Source organism: Vicugna pacos, chromosome 15 (genome assembly GCF_048564905.1).
Source record: "Vicugna pacos chromosome 15, VicPac4, whole genome shotgun sequence".
Lineage (NCBI taxonomy): Eukaryota > Metazoa > Chordata > Mammalia > Artiodactyla > Camelidae > Vicugna > Vicugna pacos.
Window position 1 is genome coordinate 59,392,079 of NC_133001.1, and position 21,924 is coordinate 59,414,002.

A 21,924-nucleotide genomic window follows, 5' to 3' on the forward strand; every position below is an offset into this window, starting at 1 on the left:
ATTTATGATAAAGTGATGAAGTTTCCAATTACCTGACCTGAACCAAATGGACTGCCAGACATTTCTCCAGCAAAGATGAGTTTATTTGGGATCAACAGAGAATCGCAGCTTGAGGTCTGCAACCCTGGCGAGCTACATGCGAGTCCCCACGCGACAAGAGAAGGGAGAGAAAGCAGGAAGGGCTCGAGTAAGCAGAGCTCATGGCTTTGCACTGGTTGAGTCTCTCCCGGGAACCAGGGGGCCTTCTTCTCCCTGCTGCGCTCTGCTCTCGTCCCAGGCTGTGAGATCCCCCCTTCTGGTCCCCCTGCTCTGTTTAACTGACGCTTCTGTTCATTAATTGTTTGCATGTCTCCCTCTTGCCCGTGAATTTCCTTTGAAAGCAGCACTGGTCAAGGCTCAGGTTTTCTCGTTGCAGCAGCTTTCTGTCCTTCGGTGTCAGGAAGGCCCTTTCCTGGGAGCGCCGTCTCACCTCTTTTAAAGTGCTGTTGATAGGTATGCACTTAGGCCACTTTGTTTATTGTTTTCTTGCTTTTGTAGTTACTTCTAGTTCTCTTTTTTCCTTTTGCTTCTTGCCCTGACAAACCTCCACCCTTGGTCCCCAGCACAAGAGAGGGGGGTCTTGAGCTTTGGGCTTTATGCCTGGAAGGACTTCTTACTTAGAGGGTATTGAGTACTTCTGGGAAGAGGTTTTTGAGGCATGTATTTGAATTTTGATGGCAGGTGTGCTGTGAATTTTGCCAGCATCAGTTGGAGATTCTGCCCATAAGAAGGGTGGTAACTGATTCAATAGGGACACATGATCCTAGATTTTCTAGAAGCAGCTCTAGAATCATCAGAGATGGAACAAGTAAAAGATGTTGAGGGGTCAGTTAATTCACCTGGCTGGTTACTTTGATAACCTAGAATTACTTCCACCTTTGGGAGAAGTAAGTTCTGGCATGATACTTCTCTCTGAAGTCTCTCCCAATAAATGGGTGGAGTTGGAGGAACGAGGTTGACAGGATGTGTGTCTCTCAAAGGGTCTAAACAAAAGGGGACAGGTCCAGAGACAGGAACCTCTTGAGGTTCATTAGACCCCCCCCCCACAACTACCTGAACTGCTTCAGCACTCCGAGGAAGGGGCTGTTTATAGTGAGGCTGAGCCGACAGTGTGGGTCTGGTGTCCCTGGCGACTGGAAGAGACCCATCCTCCATCTGGAGCAGGGCTTCTCCAAGCTGCTCAGGAGGGAGGACTGGGAAGAGCCCCACGGTTCCTTGAAGCTCCACCAGTGAGAACTGGGAGGATGTCAGAACGACTGGGGGCAGGTGAAGTGCTTGAATGTGTAACCGTTTCCTTCCGAATGATCTGGTCTTCGCAGTAACAGCAGGAACGAGGAGGACTCATTTTGTTTAGGAGCCTCCACTTGCTGAGGTTGAAGGTTAAGGACGCTGGCGGGCTTCCCTGGAGGTGACTCCTCTCCAAGGTGCCAGAGGGCTGGTGTGCTGCATTAGCTAAATCTGAGTGGACCTAGTTCCCCATTGCATCCTGGCACTTTTTACTAGGAGGGAAAGGTGCCAGCTCAGCCCACTGATAAACACAGGTAAAAGCTATCCGGGTGGGAATCGGTATCTGAAGACCAGAATTTTTTGAAGAAACAATCTGAAGTTGATCCTAATAGTCATGAACAGATTGATCAGATCTTTGTGTGCAAGTCTGATTCTTGTACCGATCAACAGACTTTGGAAAAGCCCCAGGAACCTGAGCCTGATCTTATAACAGGTTAGTGGGTTGGTCTAATTCTAGAGACCTTCTGCCATTTCCCATTTCGTGTTTCATCCAGTGCTGGGCCTGGCCTTCGCCAACGAGCATATGAACTAGCTGATATGAGTCAGAGAAACCATGTTGATAAATGTGAATGACTGCATGAAACTCCTCAGCAAATCTGTGAAGGTCTTCAGTTACTCTGGGAAAATCTTTGACTATGGCTTGAAGTCCAGCCAGGCCAGTGGGTGACAGCGCTCGGACGTCAAAGTCATTCTTACCCCTCCAAGTCACAGCGCCTAGCGTGACTAGTAAAGTGACAGAAGGAGACTTACCGACGAGTCCTTGAATGTAAAATGAATTTACGGAACTGTCTATGCGATGAAGAACGAATGGGCTGACTTTAACAGGTTTTTTTCTCTCCCCTCCACTTACAGCCGGCAGGGTTTCTATTATTATTATCTATCAGCCGGGGTCAGAAACGTGGGGGTGAAATAAATGCGCAAGCCTGTAATGAATGTGAAAATCTTATGCATTTAGTTCAAGCAAGGTCACTGGCTACTTCTGGACGGTTTCAATTTCACTCTTCCTACATGACAATACGACCTTTGGACATCAATGACCTGTCAGGGAGATGGAAGGTAACTGCTTAGATATAAACATTTAAAGTTATAGAGATATTTACACTGTTGATTTTTACTATAAACTGATAATTTGCTCATCGTCAATATATTCCGTCGAAAGTGACACCATCCCTCCCAGTTAATCTGCACGCACAGGACGAGGAGACCTGGGGTGGCACTGAGGACACACTGGGTCAGACCACGCTAGGGAAGCACACACAGCCTCAGCTGACATTCACGGCCACCGTGCACGGCGTCACTTCCTCCATTTTTCAAAGTTCACAACAGACTTGAAGCCACTCACCAGGTGTCTACAGCTAGAAACGGTGGCTCTGGAACATGAAGTGAACAGATGTGAGCTTCCCAGGTTAGGGGTAGGAGAGCAGGGCAGGACTGGATGCAGGAGGGCCCAGCGCCCCAGGAGCTGGACCACACCACGCCTGAAGCAAGATCTCTGCTTCTGATCCAAAGGAACATACAGCTGAGTGCGCATGTGCTGGAACCAACTGTAAAACCGGGAGGTCTTGGAATTAACATCCATGTGAAATACAATGTTTGTTTTAAAGTGTTCCTAAAACAGTAACGCAGCCAGTTATTTTACCAGCAAAATGGGTTTATTTGGGAATAGTAAAGAACTGTGACGCAGGACGTGCAATCGATGGGGAACTACAGGCAAGTCCAGGGAATGGAAGAGAGGAACCTTCTTTTATAGAGGAGAATGGGAACCGGGAGGGGCTGCTCTAAACTGGGAGCCCACTGGAGGAGATGGAGGGGTTGAAGTGCACTGACTTCACTGGCTGGGCTGCCGCCCGGCAAGGAGCAATCAGTAACCTGCTTCCTCCTGGAGACGCAGGACAGGTCTCTTCCTGCTGGGTCTGCAATTGTTTTAAGTGAGGTTCCTGTTTATTAATGTTCACAAAAGATTAGTAGTGAAAATAGGAAACTACAGCATTTTTAGATGAACAAGAGAGGTTTTATTTTCTTGGAAAGAGTATTTATCACTGACAGTGTCTAGCAATTTTTGGTTGGGTTTTATTACCATTTTTAAGTCCTCTACAGGACAGGTGCCCAGGTGCGGACTGCAGCAGCGTGCGGCTCCCACCATGCAGACATTTCTCACCTGCAAACGGGATAGTGCTAGTGTCACCTCGTAGGATCAGTTCCAGCTGTGTGTGTACCGTACTTAGCACAGGCTTCCTGGATGTCAGTTCTGATGATGCAAAAAGTGATTCTGTGGCATCTGGACACCGCTGGGGGCTAAGGAACAAATACGTCATTTCTGAAGCAAGAGACGACTTCAGAGCACTATCCATCCGAAACAGCACATTTTGGGAAATCCTAGCATGTTTGACAGAAATATGATACAGACTGGCAGGAACTTTTTTGAAAAAATATAACTTGTAGGAAAACGTAAGTTGGAGTTACAAGCACAGGTACTATTTGGATGTACTATTTTACACGTGTTCCTATATTGATTTATAATTTTTTGCTAGGTCAGCGGTTCTTAGGATTTTTGGCCACGGGATTCTGCACTTTTAAAAATAATTGAAGATTTGAATAATTTTTATGTATTTGAGTTGTATCTCTTGCTGTTTACCATATAAAAAATTAAGCAGAAAATTTAAAAAATATACCTAGTAATTCATTAAAATGATAAACCCGTTTCAAGATATGTAAGTAATATATTTTTATTAAAAATAACTATTCTCCCCCCAAAAAGTGATGAGTAGCATTTTCACATCAAATCTTCGAAATCCAGTGTAATTGGATTAGTCATGTTTCACATGCTCTGTAGCCACACGTGGCCAGGTCTAGCTGAGCACCTGATGTATTGCTGGCTCTCAGTAATCTACGGAATTTTTGAGTGCACCCCGAGAAACAGCAGATGGTTCTGTTGTCCCTAATGGACAGATCACAATAGACAAGGGCACAGCTGTTTCTACTTGAGGATGTTATACACCAGGCAGTAAGCCACCCACTGTGCTTAATTTATTATTTCACCTAATATCTCAATTTAAGAAAAGACTTTCTGTGGCAGGAATTTTCATTCCTATTTTTCAGCTGATGTAATCCAAAGAGCTAAGGATCTGAGGGCACACATCCCCTCTGGTAGGTATCTTCTGACTCTGGCCCAGTGCTCAGTATCTCATTGAGAATGGGCCAGTTTTTGCCCAGGGAAGGTAAAGTCACACACTTTAAGCCTGAGATTAAGATAGAAGAGATTTTCAAATATGTAATCAATGAAATGCCAAAAGAAACAGTTTTGTAACTGTAGAAAGGCACATGGATGATTTTCTGAACATGTTCAGAGAATTCCAACCTGTAAGTTGGTAGGGACTGTGAGTGCTCTGCGCTAAAGGACCACAGCCAGGCAATTTACATGGAAAAGCAAGTCCTAAGTAGGTCTGAGCTCAGAATCAGGCTAGCGGGAGGAGGCAGCCGTGAGGCAGCACTTTCCCACGGGCTCAGCCTCTCTCCTGCCCAAGGGAACGCTGTGGTCGGCAGCTGCGCCTAGCCTGTACCACTGTCCTCGGTTCACACCTGGCTGGATCGCCCACCTGGCTGGTGTCCCAGTTCTTCCAGAGCTTTGAAGTGAAGACTTCTGCTTTTGGCCCACTGCCCTGATCAACTCCCACTTCAGCTCCCTAATCTGAAATTAGTTCTTCCAGGAACCATCTGTGTTCATAACTCAACCAGTACCACCGGGAGGACATGGGCTAGTGATGCTGCTAAGGAAAGCAAGTGTAGAAAGAGAATATCCAAGGCCTAGCCTGCACCACCTGGAGGCCACAGGAGCTCCGAAGGCCATGTGAAGGGGGAGTGAATGACCGTAAGAAGAGGGGCTGCAGTCACCCTTAGAGCGGTCACCAGCACATCCCTAGCTTTCACTATACACCTACAGGAGAAGGGAGGCGACCATCAATTATTAATTGATTTATAAGGACTACTTTTTTTTTTTTACAAAGCTACCTTGAAGTGCAATCAGGAATGAGGAATGGACAACAGCCAATTTAAATTAGGAAAGTTGAGATTTTAAAAATTGATGTTCGAGTCCACAGGCAGGGCACCCTGACCACACCTTTGCTGTCCCTTCTTGCTGGAACATCCCACTTCCTTCTCTCTGCCTAACTCACCTGCATGAACTCTCCTTTTAACCTTCAAAACCTTCCCCAGGCACTAGTGTGTTCCCTGGCCCTCCAGGCCCCAGTCTCCCCGTCCACTGCCTCGCACACACACCTCAAGCAGCTTGTTTTTCGTTGTCCTCCATTGGTTCACATGTCCATTTCAAGGATCCCTTGGTGTTCAGACTGTCTCACTCAATTTTGCATCCCCAGAGCCTGAGTAGCACACAGTAGGTGTTTGATGACGTTTGTTGAACTGAAGACTTAAAGGAAATTAAGAAAGATAGTTTAAAATTAATTTGAAAAGCAAGGCTTGTCATTGGAGAGGACTCTTAAAAGCAGCTGATTTGCTAACAGAGCAAAATGTCAAGTATTGGGCAGAATTCTAAGAAATTACCTCTCCAACTACATTTTCTTCTTGTGTCCCAGAGCGTTAAGGACCGGACAGCCCGCAGGCTACACACCCACGCGGGCGGAGTGGAGAAAAGGGCCCCCCGGCTGAGCGGAGCACCGAAGCAGCGGCGACGCACGCTCGCACCCCTCCCCCTTCCCTCCGGCGGGATCAGAGCACAGGTGGCCAGATGGCCCTTCCTCCCTCTCTTTCGCTGGTGACCCCAGCGTCCTTCCCGCCACCAAAGCAGTGAGTAAGCCTCCCCAGCTGCGTGGCTGGCTGTCCTGAGTGCACCCGCACCGCGGGGGCGCCCCAGAACCGCGGCGGCCGGCATCTGGGCCGGGGGTCCCGCCACCAGCCCGCAGAGACCTCAGACGCTCACCCGAGCGCGGGCCGAGCTCCCGAGCTGCTTTTGGGGGAGGTGCGGGGACAGGGCGGGGCCCCAGGCCCACCCAGCCCGCCCCGCCCCAGCCATCACTAGGTGCCCCCTAGACCCCACCTCGCGCCCTTCGCCCGTCTCTGGCCTCCTAGGGCCCCGCCTCTGGCCTCCTTGGGTCCCGCCCGCTCCAGTCCCGCCAGCCCAGTGCCCACCTTCTCATTGAGGGACCGGAAGTTAATGACCGAGAAAGTCTCGCGGCTCTAGGCCCCGCCCCAGGCCACGCCCTCATGCGTCATCTTCCTGCGCCGCCGCCGGAAGCTTGGCTTGTGTGATGGTGGCGCGCGGCCGGTACCCGAGATGCTCGCCTGCGGCCGGCGGTGAGCGATGACCCGGCTACTGGACGTGGCGCACAGAGTCGTTTTGGCCGCCGTGCGCTGCAGCGGCCGCGGCTGCCACGGGCTCGCCATGTTCTATGCCGTGAGGAGAGGCCGCAAGGCCGGGGTCTTCCTGAGCTGGTGAGTGAGCCGCGCCTCCCCGAAGGGGGTTGGGGGCGGCCGTGGGCGGCTTCCGCTGCGAGGAGGTGGCTGTCACACCCGCAGCGCGCGGCCCTCGGCCTGGGGCAGGGCGCACGGGAGCCCGCGGCGTCGGCCCGCAGGTGCTGGCCGGAGGCCTTCACTCCGCCCCGAGGCCTTCACTCTGCCCCGTTTTTGTTTTTGTTGGGAGTATCAGAAACGCCCCTTGTAGTCGGGGGGTGGCCGGAGGCCTCTACTTAACCCTTCTTCCCCTCTGTTGTAATGGAAGAGCTTCCAAACGGTTACACGTAGTGGAACTCAAAGGGATCTGATCTTCCCTCCGTGTTTAAAAAGCGAAATTGTTGTGAGCTAATGTTTGTGTCCCTGTAACAACCCTTCGAGGTAGGTGGGATTATTGTCATTTTCGGGTGTAATTACCGGGAGCAGGAAGGTCACAGGGCTAATGAGTGACAGGTGTAAGATTCGAACCCACGTGTTTTCATTCACGAACAGGACTCTTCCCGCCCTACAGTATCAAGGTTTATCGTCAGCACACGTGCGTTTATGTGAATGCACTTGTTTCCCATGCGGCTGTGCTGCTGAGGAAGAGGCAGCTCAGAAGCGGACCTTTCTCTTGCAATGGAATGATTAAACACCGAAATTGTAGTGTGCTTTTGAGTTTGAGGAAAGCCTTATGGTGCTGGTGTACCGTCTGGCTGGCACATAGCGAGACAGAGAGTGAAGAGTTGGACAGGCAAGGTAAAACTGCAGAGTAAGGCATGACGCGTTGCCCACAAGGAGCCGAGAGCCCCAACTTTCTTCACTCTGTGCCCAACCTAAGAAAACCCCTTAAGAAATAGGGTAAGTAACAGAGGGAGGAAGGGAGTAACACTTCGCTTTGTTCCAGGAACGAATGCAGAGCACAGGTGGACAGGTTTCCTGCGGCCAGATTTAAGAAATTCGCCACAGAAGAGGAAGCCTGGGCCTTTGTCAGAGACTCTGCGAGCCCGGATGGTTCAGAAGGTAGTCACGTCATTGTGACACTTTAACCTGTTCAGAGCCTTCCGTACCCCAGGTGTTACGTGGTCTCTGTAGCTACCCTCTGTGCAGACGGAGAAGGTGTTGTGGCTGCTCCCACTTTACATACTAGGGAACAGGCTGAAAGCCTAGTGTTTCCTGCTAGTAACAGTGTCAGAGACGGGCCGGGCTCAGGTCTCGTCTTCCGTTCAGTGTTCACACTGCACTTAATTCCATCTGTTAAAAACACTTATTCTTGTTACTGGATTAAATGGGCTCTAGTTCTAAAATGATGAATGTGGTTCTTTTCACGCCGTGCTCCTGTGTGGTGTTTCCTTCTTACTTGGGACAGAGTCACACAATTGGAATTTCCTCTGTTTTCACACGTTTCAGAGTAAGTGTATTTCACCGAAGTTTAAAGCCTGACATGAGGGACATTAGGTAAGCAGAACTGAGGGTGACTGCTTGGAGCACGAAAGTCTGCAAATACATTAGAGCCTGCCTTCATTACATTCACTCACAGACTTTTACTACAGTGGGTTAAGACTGACCAGAGGGCATTTTAAATCAGCTTTTTTAAAACAGTCTCTCGAGCCCGCCGAGATGCTCGGCATTGAGCCCTGCTCCTCTGTGGTGTCATAACAATTCTGGACGAAGTGGACTTCGAGGGTGGCGGGGAGGGCAGATCACACTAGGAATCCACCCTGAAAAGCACGTTTCTGAAGCAGGGAGACCCCTACTCGCTGTGCAGTGCTTCGTCCTCCGTCTCCTTAAAGGGGCTGTGATGTCACAGGGGAATTTCCTGCTTGAACGAGAAGCCAGCTTGGGATAGAAAGCAGGTTTGGACGTATGGCTCTTCCTTAGTTAGGTTCTCAGTACTTCCTTCTCACAGGCTTTCCCTTTAACCAGTTAGTAATTGATTCATACCTCAGTTCTTCCAGGGAGTTTGCTTACTAACTACTCTCAATCCTAAGGCAGGGGAGTTCTTTGTATCTGTGAATCCATCTTTCTTCAGAGCTGACAGAGACCTTCCCACCGGTGACTTACGTGAGGTATATAGGCTGAGACTTAACATTGCTCCTGTTTGAGAACCATCCCAGAGTGGCTGTGTTAGCCCTTTCCCAGTTTTTCTCTTAATCTTACATTTATCCTTATTGGGGGATTACTGAGCTATTTGCTAGTTGTTGTGGTCTATATAAGCTGGTTTAGGGTTAATTTACTCAAAGAAAAACCAAAGTTTTGTGAAGGAAAAATTGTGAAAACCATAGTCTCCTTTTTCTTCAAAGTCTTACCTGTTCTTCAGCAATGTCCAGTTCAATTTAACACTCTCTTATAGCAAATAAAACATTTATGTTAATATTAAAGTTCTGCAAAATCATCCTTTAACACGCGCCTGTGCGTTTGGGTTCGCTTCTGCAGAGTGTTCCCAAGGTCAGTGTGAGGTAACACAGCTATGGCCAAGCGGAAGTACCAGCCGTTGCTCTGTGGGTGGTGCCCTCACTCCAGCCTTGCTGGACGACCTGACATTCTTCCCAGGGGTGTGGGGTGAGGAGCCATGCCTGGCGGGGGATTGCAGCTTGTGCCAGTCTAGCGGGTGCTCAGTAAACGCCAGAGCCCCGTGTCTCCGTCCTCAGTTTGGGGCTTTAGAGCAAAAGCGATTCTGCAGTGTTGGGCTGAGGCTGTCATCTTGGGGCACGGTGGCTTCTCCTCCTGTGTCCATGTGTCCACGTGTCCGCCCCATAGAGTGACAGCACAGGAGAGGCTATCTTGGATCACCCGGTGCAGGGCCGCCTTTCACAGCAGCTGGCAGGGGCTGAGTCAGTTGGCTGAGCTCACAGCAGGTAAAAGGCAGAGCTCAGACAGAGGCTCTGCTTTGACTCCCAGTCTGACCGGTCTGTGTCAGCTGCCATAATAATAGGAACGAGGGAATGAGAGTCTGCTGCCCAGGTAACCTTCGGGGGACCAGCCCCTGTGGGGGTTAACCACAAGTGCACCCTGGCTGGGCTGCTGGAGGAGAGCTTCCGACCCAGCTCTTCCTGCGGGGCCCGGCCCCAATGCCTTTTGGTTTCCATTTCCCTTTCTAAGTATGTCCCGTTATCTGTTCTCAACTTAGATGCAAAATTTTGGTCCTTGTTTTTTCTGGGGAAAGAGCCCCTCAAATTTTCAAACTGTCTGTGATCCTTGAAGAGTTCAGCACCCGTGGTGTCTCTGCTGTCTCCATTGAAACCAGAGTTCTTTTCCAGCATAAGCTTTGCTCTGGTCTTCACACGGCCCTCATCCAGCTTTTCCCAGACGTCGCTGCGACGGTGGGGACTGTCTGAGTCCTTCCCTCTTTGGAGAGCCTCCTGCAGAGGATGTTGAGGCCTGACTTAGCGAACTGCTGGATTCTCAGTTATTCTGTGTTGCGTTCTTGGTTTCTAGCTTTTGAGTATACCCTCTCTTTCACTCTCTTTCAGGGCAGAATAAACGCGTTCAGGAGTCTCAAGTGAAAGCAGACAAGCGACTCCGTGAGCCCGGGGATGAAGGTGAAGGTGAAAACACAGAGCCACGTGCAAAGCACGTGAAACAGGACGCGGAGCCGCTGCCTTCGGGTCACAGAGACACGTTTTCTTACATGGGTATGTGGTTTCCTTGGATTTTTAAAATTTTTAATATGATCTTACAAATATATTTTTACGTGTAAAAGCTTTTCTCACTTTTTTAAGAAGGGAAACTGCGGTGAAGTTTAACATTCTTACCTTGAAGGGTTATTTAAAAATCTGTGAGGTCACTGTCTTATGATTAATCAAATGGTACAGAAGTAACGTTTTGGACATTCGTGGAACTGTCGTACAGGCTACAAATGAAAACCACTGTACTCTTTGTAAAAGCATTATTTCCTGTGCAGAGTATCTCAGGTTACTGAGAGAATGCAAAAACGTCGGCTCTTCAAATAAGAAAGGCCCTGGACAGAGCTCCTTTGTCTCGCTGGTCGGCAGCAGGCCTTAGCCTGTGACGTGCAGCCTTTGCAGAGCAGCAGCTGCGCTGCCTTGTCCCCAAAGCACGACGGGCGTGAAGTCTTCTCTGCCTCGAACTCCCCGAGTCAGTCGTTTATATTTAGGACTTAAGTACGATGTCTTCGTTTTGTCTTTCACGTGTGTGCATAGAAAGTAGGAGTAGACGGCATTTTTCACATAAGCTGCTATGTTACGAGGGTCCGGGTTTTCCCTGAAAGAAGCCATTTCATAGGGCAGATAACCAGGCAGCTGTATCAGAACTTTGATTCGATTTTGCAGTTATGTGGAAAACAAAACCGAGTGCCCTTGGTCTGATTATTTACCAGTAGTAATGGAGGCAAACACTTGTGGGTGCCTGGGAGAGGAGCCCTCTCCAGGGGACCCGGAGCGTCAGAAGCACGGTGGCACCTAACGCAGGGCCGGGCAGGTGCTGCTGCTGGGACGGAGTCGGTGACGGGGAAGGCCGTCGTGTTGACAGCATGGCGTTCGGCTGAGGGAGGTTTCCTGGCCGGCACCCTGTTCTCATGGCCGCCAGCCCTGCTCTGGGCAGGAACCGCTCCTCCATCCTCTGACACCTCGCCACCTCTCCCTTTGCCTCTGCCTGTTCAGTCTGCCCTCCTCTGACCTCACAGAGCACGGCCTCTGTGTGCGCCACCCCTCTGCCCTTGGACACCTGGCGACCCACACCCCCCCGCGGAGAGCGCTTTGCTGGTCAGCGGGGTCCGGTGGCCTGGTGTCCCTCCCCCACCTCACTCTCCGCAGCGCTGGTGCACCAGTGAGGCTCTGCGTTTGGCGGGGAGCAGACGGGACCACCGTTCACGAGTGGCAGAAGGACCAAGAGAAAAAGTTAGGCTGACGTTTGCCAGAGGACGTGACCTTCTAGCAGGCTGGTCCTCATCAAGGCACTGTTTGTCTGTAGGGACAGCTCCGGAGTGACCGTGGCCTGCCCTCCCTGTGAGGAGAGGGACAGCGGTGGTGTTCGCTGACCTCTGGAGCAGGGGATGTAAACGGCAGTGGGTTCCAGGCTTACAGAGTGATTGCCTTCACCTATGACTTGACACAGACCTGAAATGGCAGTGGATTCCAAGCAAGAAGTCTGTTCCCATGTGAGGAACTGGTAACGTTTCCCTGCACAGAGCACTGCCGCAGCGCTGGGAACGCCCTCTGAGTTTAAGATGCCAGTTCAACCTTCGTAGATGATGTAGGTGAATTTCAGCCCTCAGTGACCCTGACCCACCCCCTCTGTTTCCCGCTCACAGGGGACTACGTTGTCGTCTACACTGACGGTTGCTGCTCTAGCAATGGGCGGAGGAGGGCTCGAGCAGGGATCGGTGTTTACTGGGGGCCAGGCCATCCTTTGTAAGTAAACCAAAAAGGCTGCGTTTTTTAAGCTTCAAATGGAAAGGTATCGTGTTGCAGAACTTGCAGAGGGTTAGGCGGGATCCGCTTATCGTTTGATTACTTGGTAGCAGTGACAGGTGGCAGGAGAGTGGTCCTGGCAAGGATGCACGAGGGGCAGGTCCCCAGACCCGGAGCCCCTCGCACGCCCACACCTCTTGAAGATGAGTGAGCTTAGAGGTGACCCTTGTCTTTGAAAACTTGCAGAGGCAAGGTGATGCAAAGTGAGGTTATGGATACACCTGGTCCTGGGTGTGAAAGAGCTCCGGCAGTAACTGATAGCCCCCAGTTCCGTGTGGGAGCGGGATCTGACCCCCGTGGGGAGGCGCCCAGGCAGCCCCTGCGTGACGCCAGCACTCAGCACTGACGCTGCTCTGTGTTTCTCTTGAGCCTCTGCGTCCGCGAAGTCCTTCCGCCTTCCCTCGGTGTCTCATTTAGGTTCGAAGCTGTGAAGGGTGACGAGCATGTGTGGCGTGAGTGTCCACAAGTTTAGTGCGTTTCAGGTCCAGAAATTAAACTTAGCTTTTGCCTTCTGGTCCAGAGTTCTTCTGTAAGACCACACTACAGCATTCGTCAACAAAATGTTAGTTTTGTTGGTTTGATTTTTAAAGGCAGTGTTTTTGTATGATGTTCTCGTAATTCAAATAAAAATGTATACAAGCCTATTATCTTTTAAGAAGCTTAAGGTATTATTTTGAGAATCAGCTTTATAATTTTCTTTTCTTTTCTACTGTTTTGAAACCAGAAATGTAGGAATTAGACTTCCTGGGCGACAAACAAATCAAAGAGCAGAAATTCACGTAAGTCATCAGATGTGTTTTTCCACTTAAGGCATCAGTTTTTCGTTCTTTACCGTTGACTAGAACGTATCGATGGACTTCCTGTTCTCTGTGTGTAAGGTCCTCAAAGTCCAGAAGAAACTTCGTTTGGGGCCAGTAACCATTGTGAAAATAGGAATTTTCTAGAAAAATTGTAAAACCTGTTTCACATAGACGGCTGAACAGGAGACTTGTACGTGGAGTCTTACTTCAATATTATCATTACAGTTAGCACAGAAAAAGGAATTTAAATTTTAAAGTTTGAAGTAATTTTGAACGTCAGTCAGGTGTAAAGCGTGACCATCGATCTGTTTCTTCCAGGCAGCCTGCAAAGCCATCCAGCAGGCAAAGGCTCAGAGCATCAGCAAGCTAGTCCTCTACACAGACAGCATGTTCACCATCAATGGTGAGCGCCTGCGTTTTGCCGCTTCTAGTGTTTTTCCAGTAGATACGAGGGAGCAGGTGTTTTCCTACCCGAGAGCAGGGTCCAGATGGTGACAGGGGTGATGCTGGCTCGTCTGGTGTAAAGAAAGTTTGAGGACTCGGGCTCCCAGTTCCCCTGCAGTACTGGCCAGGGGGCATGTCTTTGCTGGGTGACGAATACATGGCGGTAAGGTCAACGTGGCCCTGCTCTTGTTGCCCTTCAAGTGTAAACGTGTCTAACTTAAGCTGCAAGCCCCTCTGGGAAGTGCCACGTGTGGGACCAGGGGGCGCAGGTGGGGAGCTGGGGTGGCAGAGGCGGTGTCTTCGCGGAGAGCAGCAGGTTGAGCCCAGGTGAATGTAAAAGGAGTGCAAAGTCCAGAAAGCTGCTCGGGACGCGAGCGGGCCAGTGGCCAGGCGGAGTCTGGGGGGGAGAGGTGGCCAGAGCACTCCAGGTCAGTGACCGTGCACTTGCGCTTCTCCTAGGAATCACCAGCTGGGTTCCAGGCTGGAAGAGGAACGGGTGGAGGACGAGCACCGGGAAGGAGGTGATCAACAAAGAGGACTTCGTGGAGCTGGACAGACTGGCCCAGGACATGGACATTCGCTGGGTGAGTGTTTCCCGAAGTGGTCACGCCTTGTGGCTGTCACGACCGAGAAGATGAGGTAACTAGAGCTCCGTGGTTCCTGGAAGTGGTGGGATGGCTGCAGTTAAAAGAGCGGTTTGTTTGGAGTGGCTGTCGGGGCGCGTGTTGGAGCACCCTGTGACGCCGCGGCTTTGTCAGGTAGTGGTGGGGTGTGCTGAGCGCTCTGCTCTGGGCCCGAGGCCGAGGGGCAGTCTGTGCTGTTCGCATCCTCGCCAGCCGCACCTCAGCCCTCCCAGTAGTGACCTGTGACAGTCAGCCTCTGGGTTTCTTTGGAAGAAGCCAGAATGTCAGTTTAAACTCATTTATCAAGTATGTTAGAAATATAGTCATGTGATTAGACCTTAGTAACATGACTTTTTTTCCCCAAAATGGAGGTATTTTTTGTATAATAGGTAACTTTTAGTAGGTGACTTTTATTAACATTACTTTCCCGGGGAATACAGAGCAAGTTACACCGCAACCATTTCTCAGCCATCCCCTCCCTTCCAGCCCAGGACCTCTGTAACCGGTGGGTGACCTGGCATTTACCCTTGTCTTCCAGCAGCACGAGTGTAAGCGGTGTTATATCACGTAAGTCTGTCCCTCCTCCGTAACAGCATGGACATCTGCTCTGCCCGGAGAGCTTGCCGGGCCCCACCCCTCAGTGGGGAAAAGCAGTTTAAACAGTAAAATCCAATTTGTGGAGATGGACTTTGTCCGCACGTCCGTTGTGTGAGTGCACTGGGGCCGTGGCTCGTGCTGTGGAGGACTGTGCCGAGGAAGAGGGCCCGTGAGGGGCTTCCACGCCGCCGCCTCCGAGTGGTGGCGGATTTTTACAGTGAGGAAGTAGTCACGTGCTGCTTGTGAACAGAATTAGTAAAAATAAAAGGAAATGTTTTGTTTCACAGATGCACGTTCCTGGCCATTCGGGGTTTATAGGCAATGAAGAGGCCGACAGGTTGGCGAGAGAAGGCGCTAAGCAGCCTGGAGACTGAACGAGGTCATTTCATTTTCGGGAAAACTCAAGCCAGCGCTGTCTTGTCTCCTTCACTTACTGGCGTGAAAAATAAAACTGCAGGATGGACTGTTGCGATCGAGTCTGAAGTCTGGCAGCCACTCCCTGAGCTGCCGCACCGGAGCGGGGACTCCTGGTCTCCGTGGGTCTGTCCGCTCAGCCGCCTCCCTCAGACGGCCCGCCCGTGGCCGCGGGCTCCATGGGGCTCTTCCCCACAGGTGCCAGCGCCGCGAGGTCTCGTCCCTCGCGGCCGCACGCACGCCGGCCCGGGGAGCCACCGGCCCTCAAGGTGGGCTGTGTGCGCAGTGCGGAACCCCCAGGGCGCGCCCATCACTCCCAAAGCTTTTTTATGCTGCTTTGAAATCCCCCCGACTCCCGTCCCCAGACAGCCTCTGGTCTGCTTTCTGTCACTAGACTAACTTGCATTTTCTAGGATTTAAACAGTCCCGCAACATGGACCCCGAGTCCGCCTCAGTCACTTGGGACGCCGTGCTGACTCTGGCCCGTGCTATGTGCGTGGTAGTCACTCCTGTCGCTTGCCGAGCGGCATTCCGTCGTGTAGGCAGGCCAGCTTGTGTGACCGTTCCCTGCTCGTGGACGTTTAGGTGGTTTGCAGTTCTGGCTGCTGTATGCAAGTTGCTGTGAGCGTTTGTGTCCTGGTCTCTGTGGACATTGGCTTTATTTCCCTTGGGTGAACGCCGGGGAGTGGACTGGCTGGGTCGTGCGGCGGGCCTTACGTTGACGTGAGTAATCATGTGCAAAGAAGAGCGTTCATTAAAATATGCCTCAAATTTAGGATTCTTTGGTGATTTTGGGGAGCCACCAGTGGAAGGAAGGGCCTTGGACAAACACAGATACGATCGAGGGAGCAGGAAAAAGGGCTAGTGAGTCACTTCGCCCCGTTTTACAAAGCTCTGATCTTTAAACCCAGAGATGCACGAGAGCTCAGTGTTAAGGCCGCTGAGCCACCGATGGGACAGAGGCCTTTTCACCCAAGACAAATCATTTAACCACAAAAGACAAAGACTAATTTAATTAAGACAGCTTTAATTAAAGTTATGAATTTAAAAAAAAGACGTTAAAAAGCCACAAGCATAGACAAACGAGGAGAAGAATCTGGAACTCGTATCCCAAGGGCTAGTTTCTGTGGCACACGCAGAACTCCCGGAAGCTGAGGAGGGACTAGCAGAAGACTGGGTCAGCCATGGATCACTCACGCCGCTCCTGGCCCTCGGGCAACGAGAACGTTCGCTTGGGAGAGATGCAGGTTGAAGCCACACTGAGACGTTTGTTTCTTATTATGGTGACATTAGGTTTATTAGCAAAGATCCATCAGTCCCAGAGGGTGTGGCAAAGAACACACTTCTGTGCTGTTTGTGTTGAGCACAGATGGTGCCACTCGGAGCAGTTGTGGCCTGTCTGTCAGACTGTAAATGCGCCTGCTGTTGGTCCACCAGCTGCCCCTTTTTGGAATCTGTCCTGTAGATACATCTGCACATGGACAGATAGAAGACAGTTTGTGGTGTCAGAGAACTGGAAACGACACTGGGGACAGGCTGGGTGGCCATGGGAGAGCCATGGAGCGTCAGCTGCAGCCTTGAGATGGGGGCAGAGCCCCCCAGCCCTGGCATAGGGGTGGGGAGAGGACAGCGCGGTCAGGGCTGCCATGGGCTGCATCTGTCAGGGGAGGATGCAGTCAGGAAGCGCGTGTCACCAGGACCCAGTGAGATGGTCGGGGGTGGATCTCTGTGTGTCACCTTGACTTGAGCCATGTTGCAATACTCGTAATGCCATGTTCAAAAATCTTAGGTAAAATAATTTCAAGGTTCTTTTTCTTAAGTGAACAGTTTTTTGAGGCATAGTTGAGTCACAACGTTGTATAAGTTGCAGGTGCACGACATGGTGACTCACAGGTTTAGAAGGTCATGCTCCATTTGCAGTTTCTACAAACACCAGCCATGCTCCCTGTGCTGTGCAGTGTGTCCTTGCGGCTCACTCATTTTACACACAGTGGTTCATACTTTTTAACCCCCTGTCCTACCCCTCCGCCCTTCCCTCCCCGCTGGTGCCCCCAGTTTGTTCTCTGTGTCTGTGAGTCTGCTGCTTTTTTCTTACATTCTCTGGTTTGTTGTAGTTTTTAGGCTCCGCGTAGAAGTGACATCATACAGCATTTGTCTTTCTCGGTCTGACTTACCTCACTTAGTGTAACACCCTCCAAGTCCATCCATGCTGCTGCAGGTGGCAGTTTCATTCTTTTTTATGGCTGAGTGATACTCCATTGTGTGCATGTGTGTATCTGTGCACACCGCATCTTCCTCATCCAGGCCCCTGTTGATGGGGTGATGGACATTTAGGTTCCTTCCATGTCTTCGCTCTTGTGAGCAGTGCTGCTGTGAACACTGGGGCACACGGGACTTCAGAGGCCTGTTTCCACAGAGAGCAGGTAAGGGGAACGGGTGTGCCGACCTGCCCCACCCCCCTGGTGGGAGCCCCGGGGTGCTTGCTCAGCTGAGGGTTTTGAATCGCACCCTCTGTGCTCTGAGTGCACATCCGCTGTGGTCAGACACGGGCTTCTCCAGCAGCACGAGGTCCTCTGTCCCCAGGATTCGTGTGACAAGCAGAGTGCCCCTTGCAGGTATGTGACACACTTTGTCCTAACACTTTAAAACCCAGAGGCCTGTGTACCTGGGTTGTAGCTGTTACAGCTGATGATGTTACTGTCCCCGAATTCCTGTACTGAAGCCCTAAGCCCCAGGGTGGCTGTGTTTGGAGATGGGAGTGTTTCTCCTGGTAAGAGTACTGGTTTTTTGTTTTGTTCTTGTGTGTTTATTAAAGTCTGATGGGCAAGTCCTGTGTTGAGATTGTTGAGTAGCAAAAGGATGAAATGGAAAAAGAGAAATTGGATTCAAGACAAAGAACAGAACGGTGGTCTGGTTCCTCTGCGTCACACCGTGCAGGAGCAGCCTTCTGTATGATGTTTTCAGAAGGCTCTGGAAATCTTGGCTCTTCTGGTCACAGCCCCTTGGCCACCCCGCGATTGTGGCTCAGTGTGACGTGTCTTCGTGGGGCTGTGCCCTCGGAAGGGCCTGTGCTCAGGGCTCTCCAGCAGCGGTGACTTTGCTGGGCCTCCCCGGGACGATGAGGTCACGTCGTGAATGAGGTCACGAATTAGCTGGAGGCTGGGAGCGCGATAGTGTCCTCTTCCTTCTTCACCAGCCCCACCTTGGCATTTGTTCCCGAACCCACGCAGACTAGGGGTTTCTGCAGAGACGGGCCCAGCAGCTGCAATGTGATCAGCCCCGAGACCTGCCGGGGTGTCCTTGAGACCACAGGGGTCCCCAGAGGAGCATCGCTGGGCCAGGTGTGCTACGTGTGTCCGTGTGTCTGTTGCTTTTCAGGGAAGTTATGCGAGTTAATGTTCCTCCAGGACAGTGTTTGCAGGGAGCACCCTCGCTCGTGTTTGTTAAGTGTCCCCTCCCCTCCCCTGGAAGTGCTCCTCTTCTGCCCTGCCGGACTCCCCGCTCTCATGCACTGCAGGAGAGGCTTCTGGTGGGGCTGGACACCCTGTTTACTGTCGGCCGTTTGCAGAGAAGGTGGCATCACACTGATCATTCAGGCTTCGTCAGGGTGTTTCAGAAAGGAGCAGACGCGCCGCAGCGGGGCGCTGGCTGACAGTGCTGTGTTCTGACCTGCGTGTGCTAAGACGGCGGGTCTCAGGCATGCCGTCCCTCCCCCACACACACTAAAAAACGTAATTGAGATGAAGGATGTTTTAGTTAACTATGGTAGTCATTTTACAACATATACATACATCAAATCACAGTGGCCCCAAAGTAGAACCCCATGCATATAGTCAAGTGATCTTTGGCAAAGGAGCAAAGACAACACAATGGGAGCAGAGTGTCTTCAACAGATGGTGCTGAACACCTGGACCCAGACCTACACCCTGCACAAACGTGAACTCAAAACCGATCACGGACCTAAACGTAAGATGCAAAACTATAAAACTCCCAGAAGATAATAGGAGAAAACCAAGATGACCTCAGGGGTGGTGATGGCTTTTTAGCCAGAACACCGGAGGCATGACCTATGAAAGAGTTAACTGATAAACAGGCTTCACTAAGATTTAATTAAAACTACAAAAGACAGAATGAGAAGATAAGCCACAGACCAGAAAATACATGCAGAAAAAAAAAACCACATGATAAAGGACTGTTAACCAAAACAGAAAGAACTCGTAGGACTCCACAATTAGAAAACACACAACACGATTAAAAATTGGCCTGGCATTCGCAAACACCCCTCCAAAGAGGACGCGCGGGTCGCAGGTAAGCACGTGAGAAGGTGCGCCGCGTCGTGTGTCGTCAGGGAAATGCAGGTTCTCACAGATGTAGGTGCGTTCTTACCACACAGCCCGGCAGTTGTGTTCCCTGGTGTTGACCCAAGGGAGTTGGGAGCCTGTGTCCACACAGAAAGCTGCACGTGGACATTTATGGTCGCTTTATAATTGGTAAACCTTGGGAGGACCAAGATGTCCTTCAGTAGGTGAATGAATAGACGAACTGGTAAATCATACAATGTAAATGTTACTTAGCCCTAAAGAAATGACCTGTCAAGTCATGAAGACAGTGGAACCCAACATGCATAGGACTGAGTGAAAGGAGCCAGTCTGGAAGGGCTCCGTGCTGTGTGACTCCCCCTCTGTGACATTCTGCAAAAGCAAAATGACAGAGACAGCAAAGGATCGTTGGTTTTGGGAGTGGAACAGGCAGAGCCCAGAGGACTTCTACGGCCGTGGAGATGCTCTGTGATGTGTTAATGTTGAACGCATGGCACCCATCTGTCCAAGCCCACGTGCGACACGGCACCAGAGCGCACCCTCAGGTGCGCTGCGGACTTCGGCTGTTCGTGCTGGGTCAGTGCAGGGGCGTCGATCATAATTTGCGCCCCACTCTGGGAGGGGGTGTGGATGCTGGGGGAGGCGTGGGGCAGGTGGCAGTGTGTGTGTGACGGAGGGTTATGAGAAGTCTCTGTACTTTCTTTGCTGGGAACCAAAACTGCTCTAATAAAAGTCTTTTAAAAAATCGTGCACTTTGAATACATACAATTTTACTTTTCAATTACACCTCAGTAAAGCTGTCAGGGGAGGGGGCTGCAAAAAATGCAAACAGTGCAGTAAGTGAATGGGGAAAAGGGGAAAGAAGCAGTATTCCCATGGCGTCTTCGAGATGGCCGCACGCTTACTCCAGGTCGGTCTTTTTAATGCAGTTGTTGAGACTGAGTATCTATGTGTAGAAAAGCCGCTGTCCTTTGTGACACCGATCGCTCCCGCTGGCTGGTTTCACTCTTGCTGGTTCTGAAAGGCTCCCGTTCGCTTCCTTGAGTTGTCCAGGCATCCAGCCCAGGCATCTGCTAACAGAGATCATTTCGCTTCTTCTTTCCTGTGCCTACGTCGCTCGTCACAGTCTCATGTCTGCTCGCCTCGCCTGGCACTTCCAGTTTCCCGTTCAGGTGGGAAGCAGCAGGGAGGGGCTGCCTCGGAGCAGAGCACTTTCAATCACTTGCGCCTCTCTCCTGGTCAAGTGTGCCATGCTGTCCCACCCTTGTCTTTGCTTATCCCACCATCCAGAGACGCGGCTGAGTTTATTTCTATAGCTGATTAGACAGGATGCACGTATGGTCACGACTCCTGGCCTCTGGCCCCTCCCTCACCTCCATCTTTCTCACCCCTTGGTCTCTGGCCTCCCGCGGTCCCCCCACGGGTCAGCCCCCCCCTGCTCCTTGTCTTTTCAAATGCTGCTGCTGCTCCCACAGTCCTTTCTCACTCACCCAGGAGGCCCCTTCCCCGTAACCTGGGCCCTGCAGCTGGATGGCTGCCCCCCTTCCCAGTCTGTGTGCCGAGGCACCCCAGCATGCTGCAGGAACTCACAGCGGTGCCCAGGGCAGTTCGCGGTGTGGAGGGGAGCACAGCCGGACTCCTGCCACGGGCAGCTCACACTGGCCCTCAGACCTCACCCCCTGATGGCCCATCCTCTTTGGAAGGGGCTGTGGGTGCTGCTGTGGGGAGAAGCGTGCGCTGTCAGGACCGACAGGGTGCCTGCCCGCTCTGCGCAGGGTCCAGCGGGCACACGGCCCGGCAGCCCCTGGGTGTGCTGACTGAGGAGTGAGGCGTAAGTTTCTCCACATTTACGTGTGTTCTCTTCAGGTGGCTGAGTTGCGAGGGCATAGGTATTCCTGAAGTTCAGACCTAAGCACTTCACACTGGAAGGGTCAGGCATTTGTTCTGGCCTGGGGGGAGGGGCGGGGGGGAGGAAAGCATTTACCGAGGGACTAAGGGTGCAGTGAATGGAGAAAGTTCCAGGAGCTCCAGGCTCTCCCGGTGGTTCTCTTACTGATCCAGATAAATCGTCTCCTGCTTGTCTGTCTCTGGGTTTAAAAATAGTCAGAGTGAAAACAGCAGGCTGGAGGTACCGCGCTCACCAAAGACGGCGGCTTTCCTACGCATGCAATCTCTCCCTGTCCGGGGGCGAGGTTGCATCTCTGTGTGTGTAACAAGGCGCACCTGTACTTCTCGGGGGTTTGGACAGGTCCTGTCACATCCCGGTGCCCCGCAGGCCCTGCCAGCGTCTGCCTGGAGGCGGGTGAGGAGGCCGAGGGCCCTGGGTGGGGCCGTCCCAGCACCGCAGCTCCCTGGCTTGAAGATGCTCATCTTCGGGTTTCAACGTCTCTGAAGTCTGGGTGTCTTACAGTCCGGGATGTGTCTTCAGCTAAGGAGTGGGGCCTCCCAGGGCATGAAGAGTACCTGCACACTTACGGCTGGGGGAGCTCAGATGCATTGAAATGTGCACCTCAGTCCATAGCAGTGT

At 51.6% G+C, this 21,924-nt stretch overlaps 1 protein-coding gene and 1 long non-coding RNA gene across 7 annotated transcripts; one reads left to right on the forward strand and one right to left on the reverse strand.

Annotated features, from left to right (window-relative positions):
- Positions 1-79: 79 nt before the first annotated feature.
- On the reverse strand, positions 80-6,543 carry LOC107034313 (uncharacterized). Of its 6 annotated transcripts, XR_012059256.1 has the most exons (6): positions 6,377-6,467; positions 5,602-5,749; positions 3,404-3,621; positions 3,196-3,263; positions 2,669-2,870; positions 80-2,364 (listed from the first exon to the last, which is right to left on the reverse strand). It is a non-coding gene; the product is annotated as an uncharacterized lncRNA (long non-coding RNA). The 6 variants fall into 6 exon arrangements; XR_001459850.3 differs by lacking the exon at positions 3,196-3,263 and having other exon boundaries at positions 3,485-3,621; XR_012059255.1 differs by lacking the exon at positions 3,196-3,263.
- Positions 6,544-6,555: 12 nt separating this feature from the next.
- Positions 6,556-15,132, forward strand: RNASEH1 (ribonuclease H1). The gene is made up of 8 exons (XM_006211752.4): positions 6,556-6,771; positions 7,676-7,791; positions 10,242-10,403; positions 12,041-12,140; positions 12,925-12,979; positions 13,319-13,403; positions 13,904-14,028; positions 14,952-15,132. Exons 1-8 carry the CDS (start codon positions 6,641-6,643, stop codon positions 15,036-15,038), a joined length of 861 nt encoding a protein of 286 aa, XP_006211814.1. The 5' UTR covers positions 6,556-6,640; the 3' UTR covers positions 15,039-15,132.
- The last annotated feature ends 6,792 nt before the right edge of the window (positions 15,133-21,924 follow it).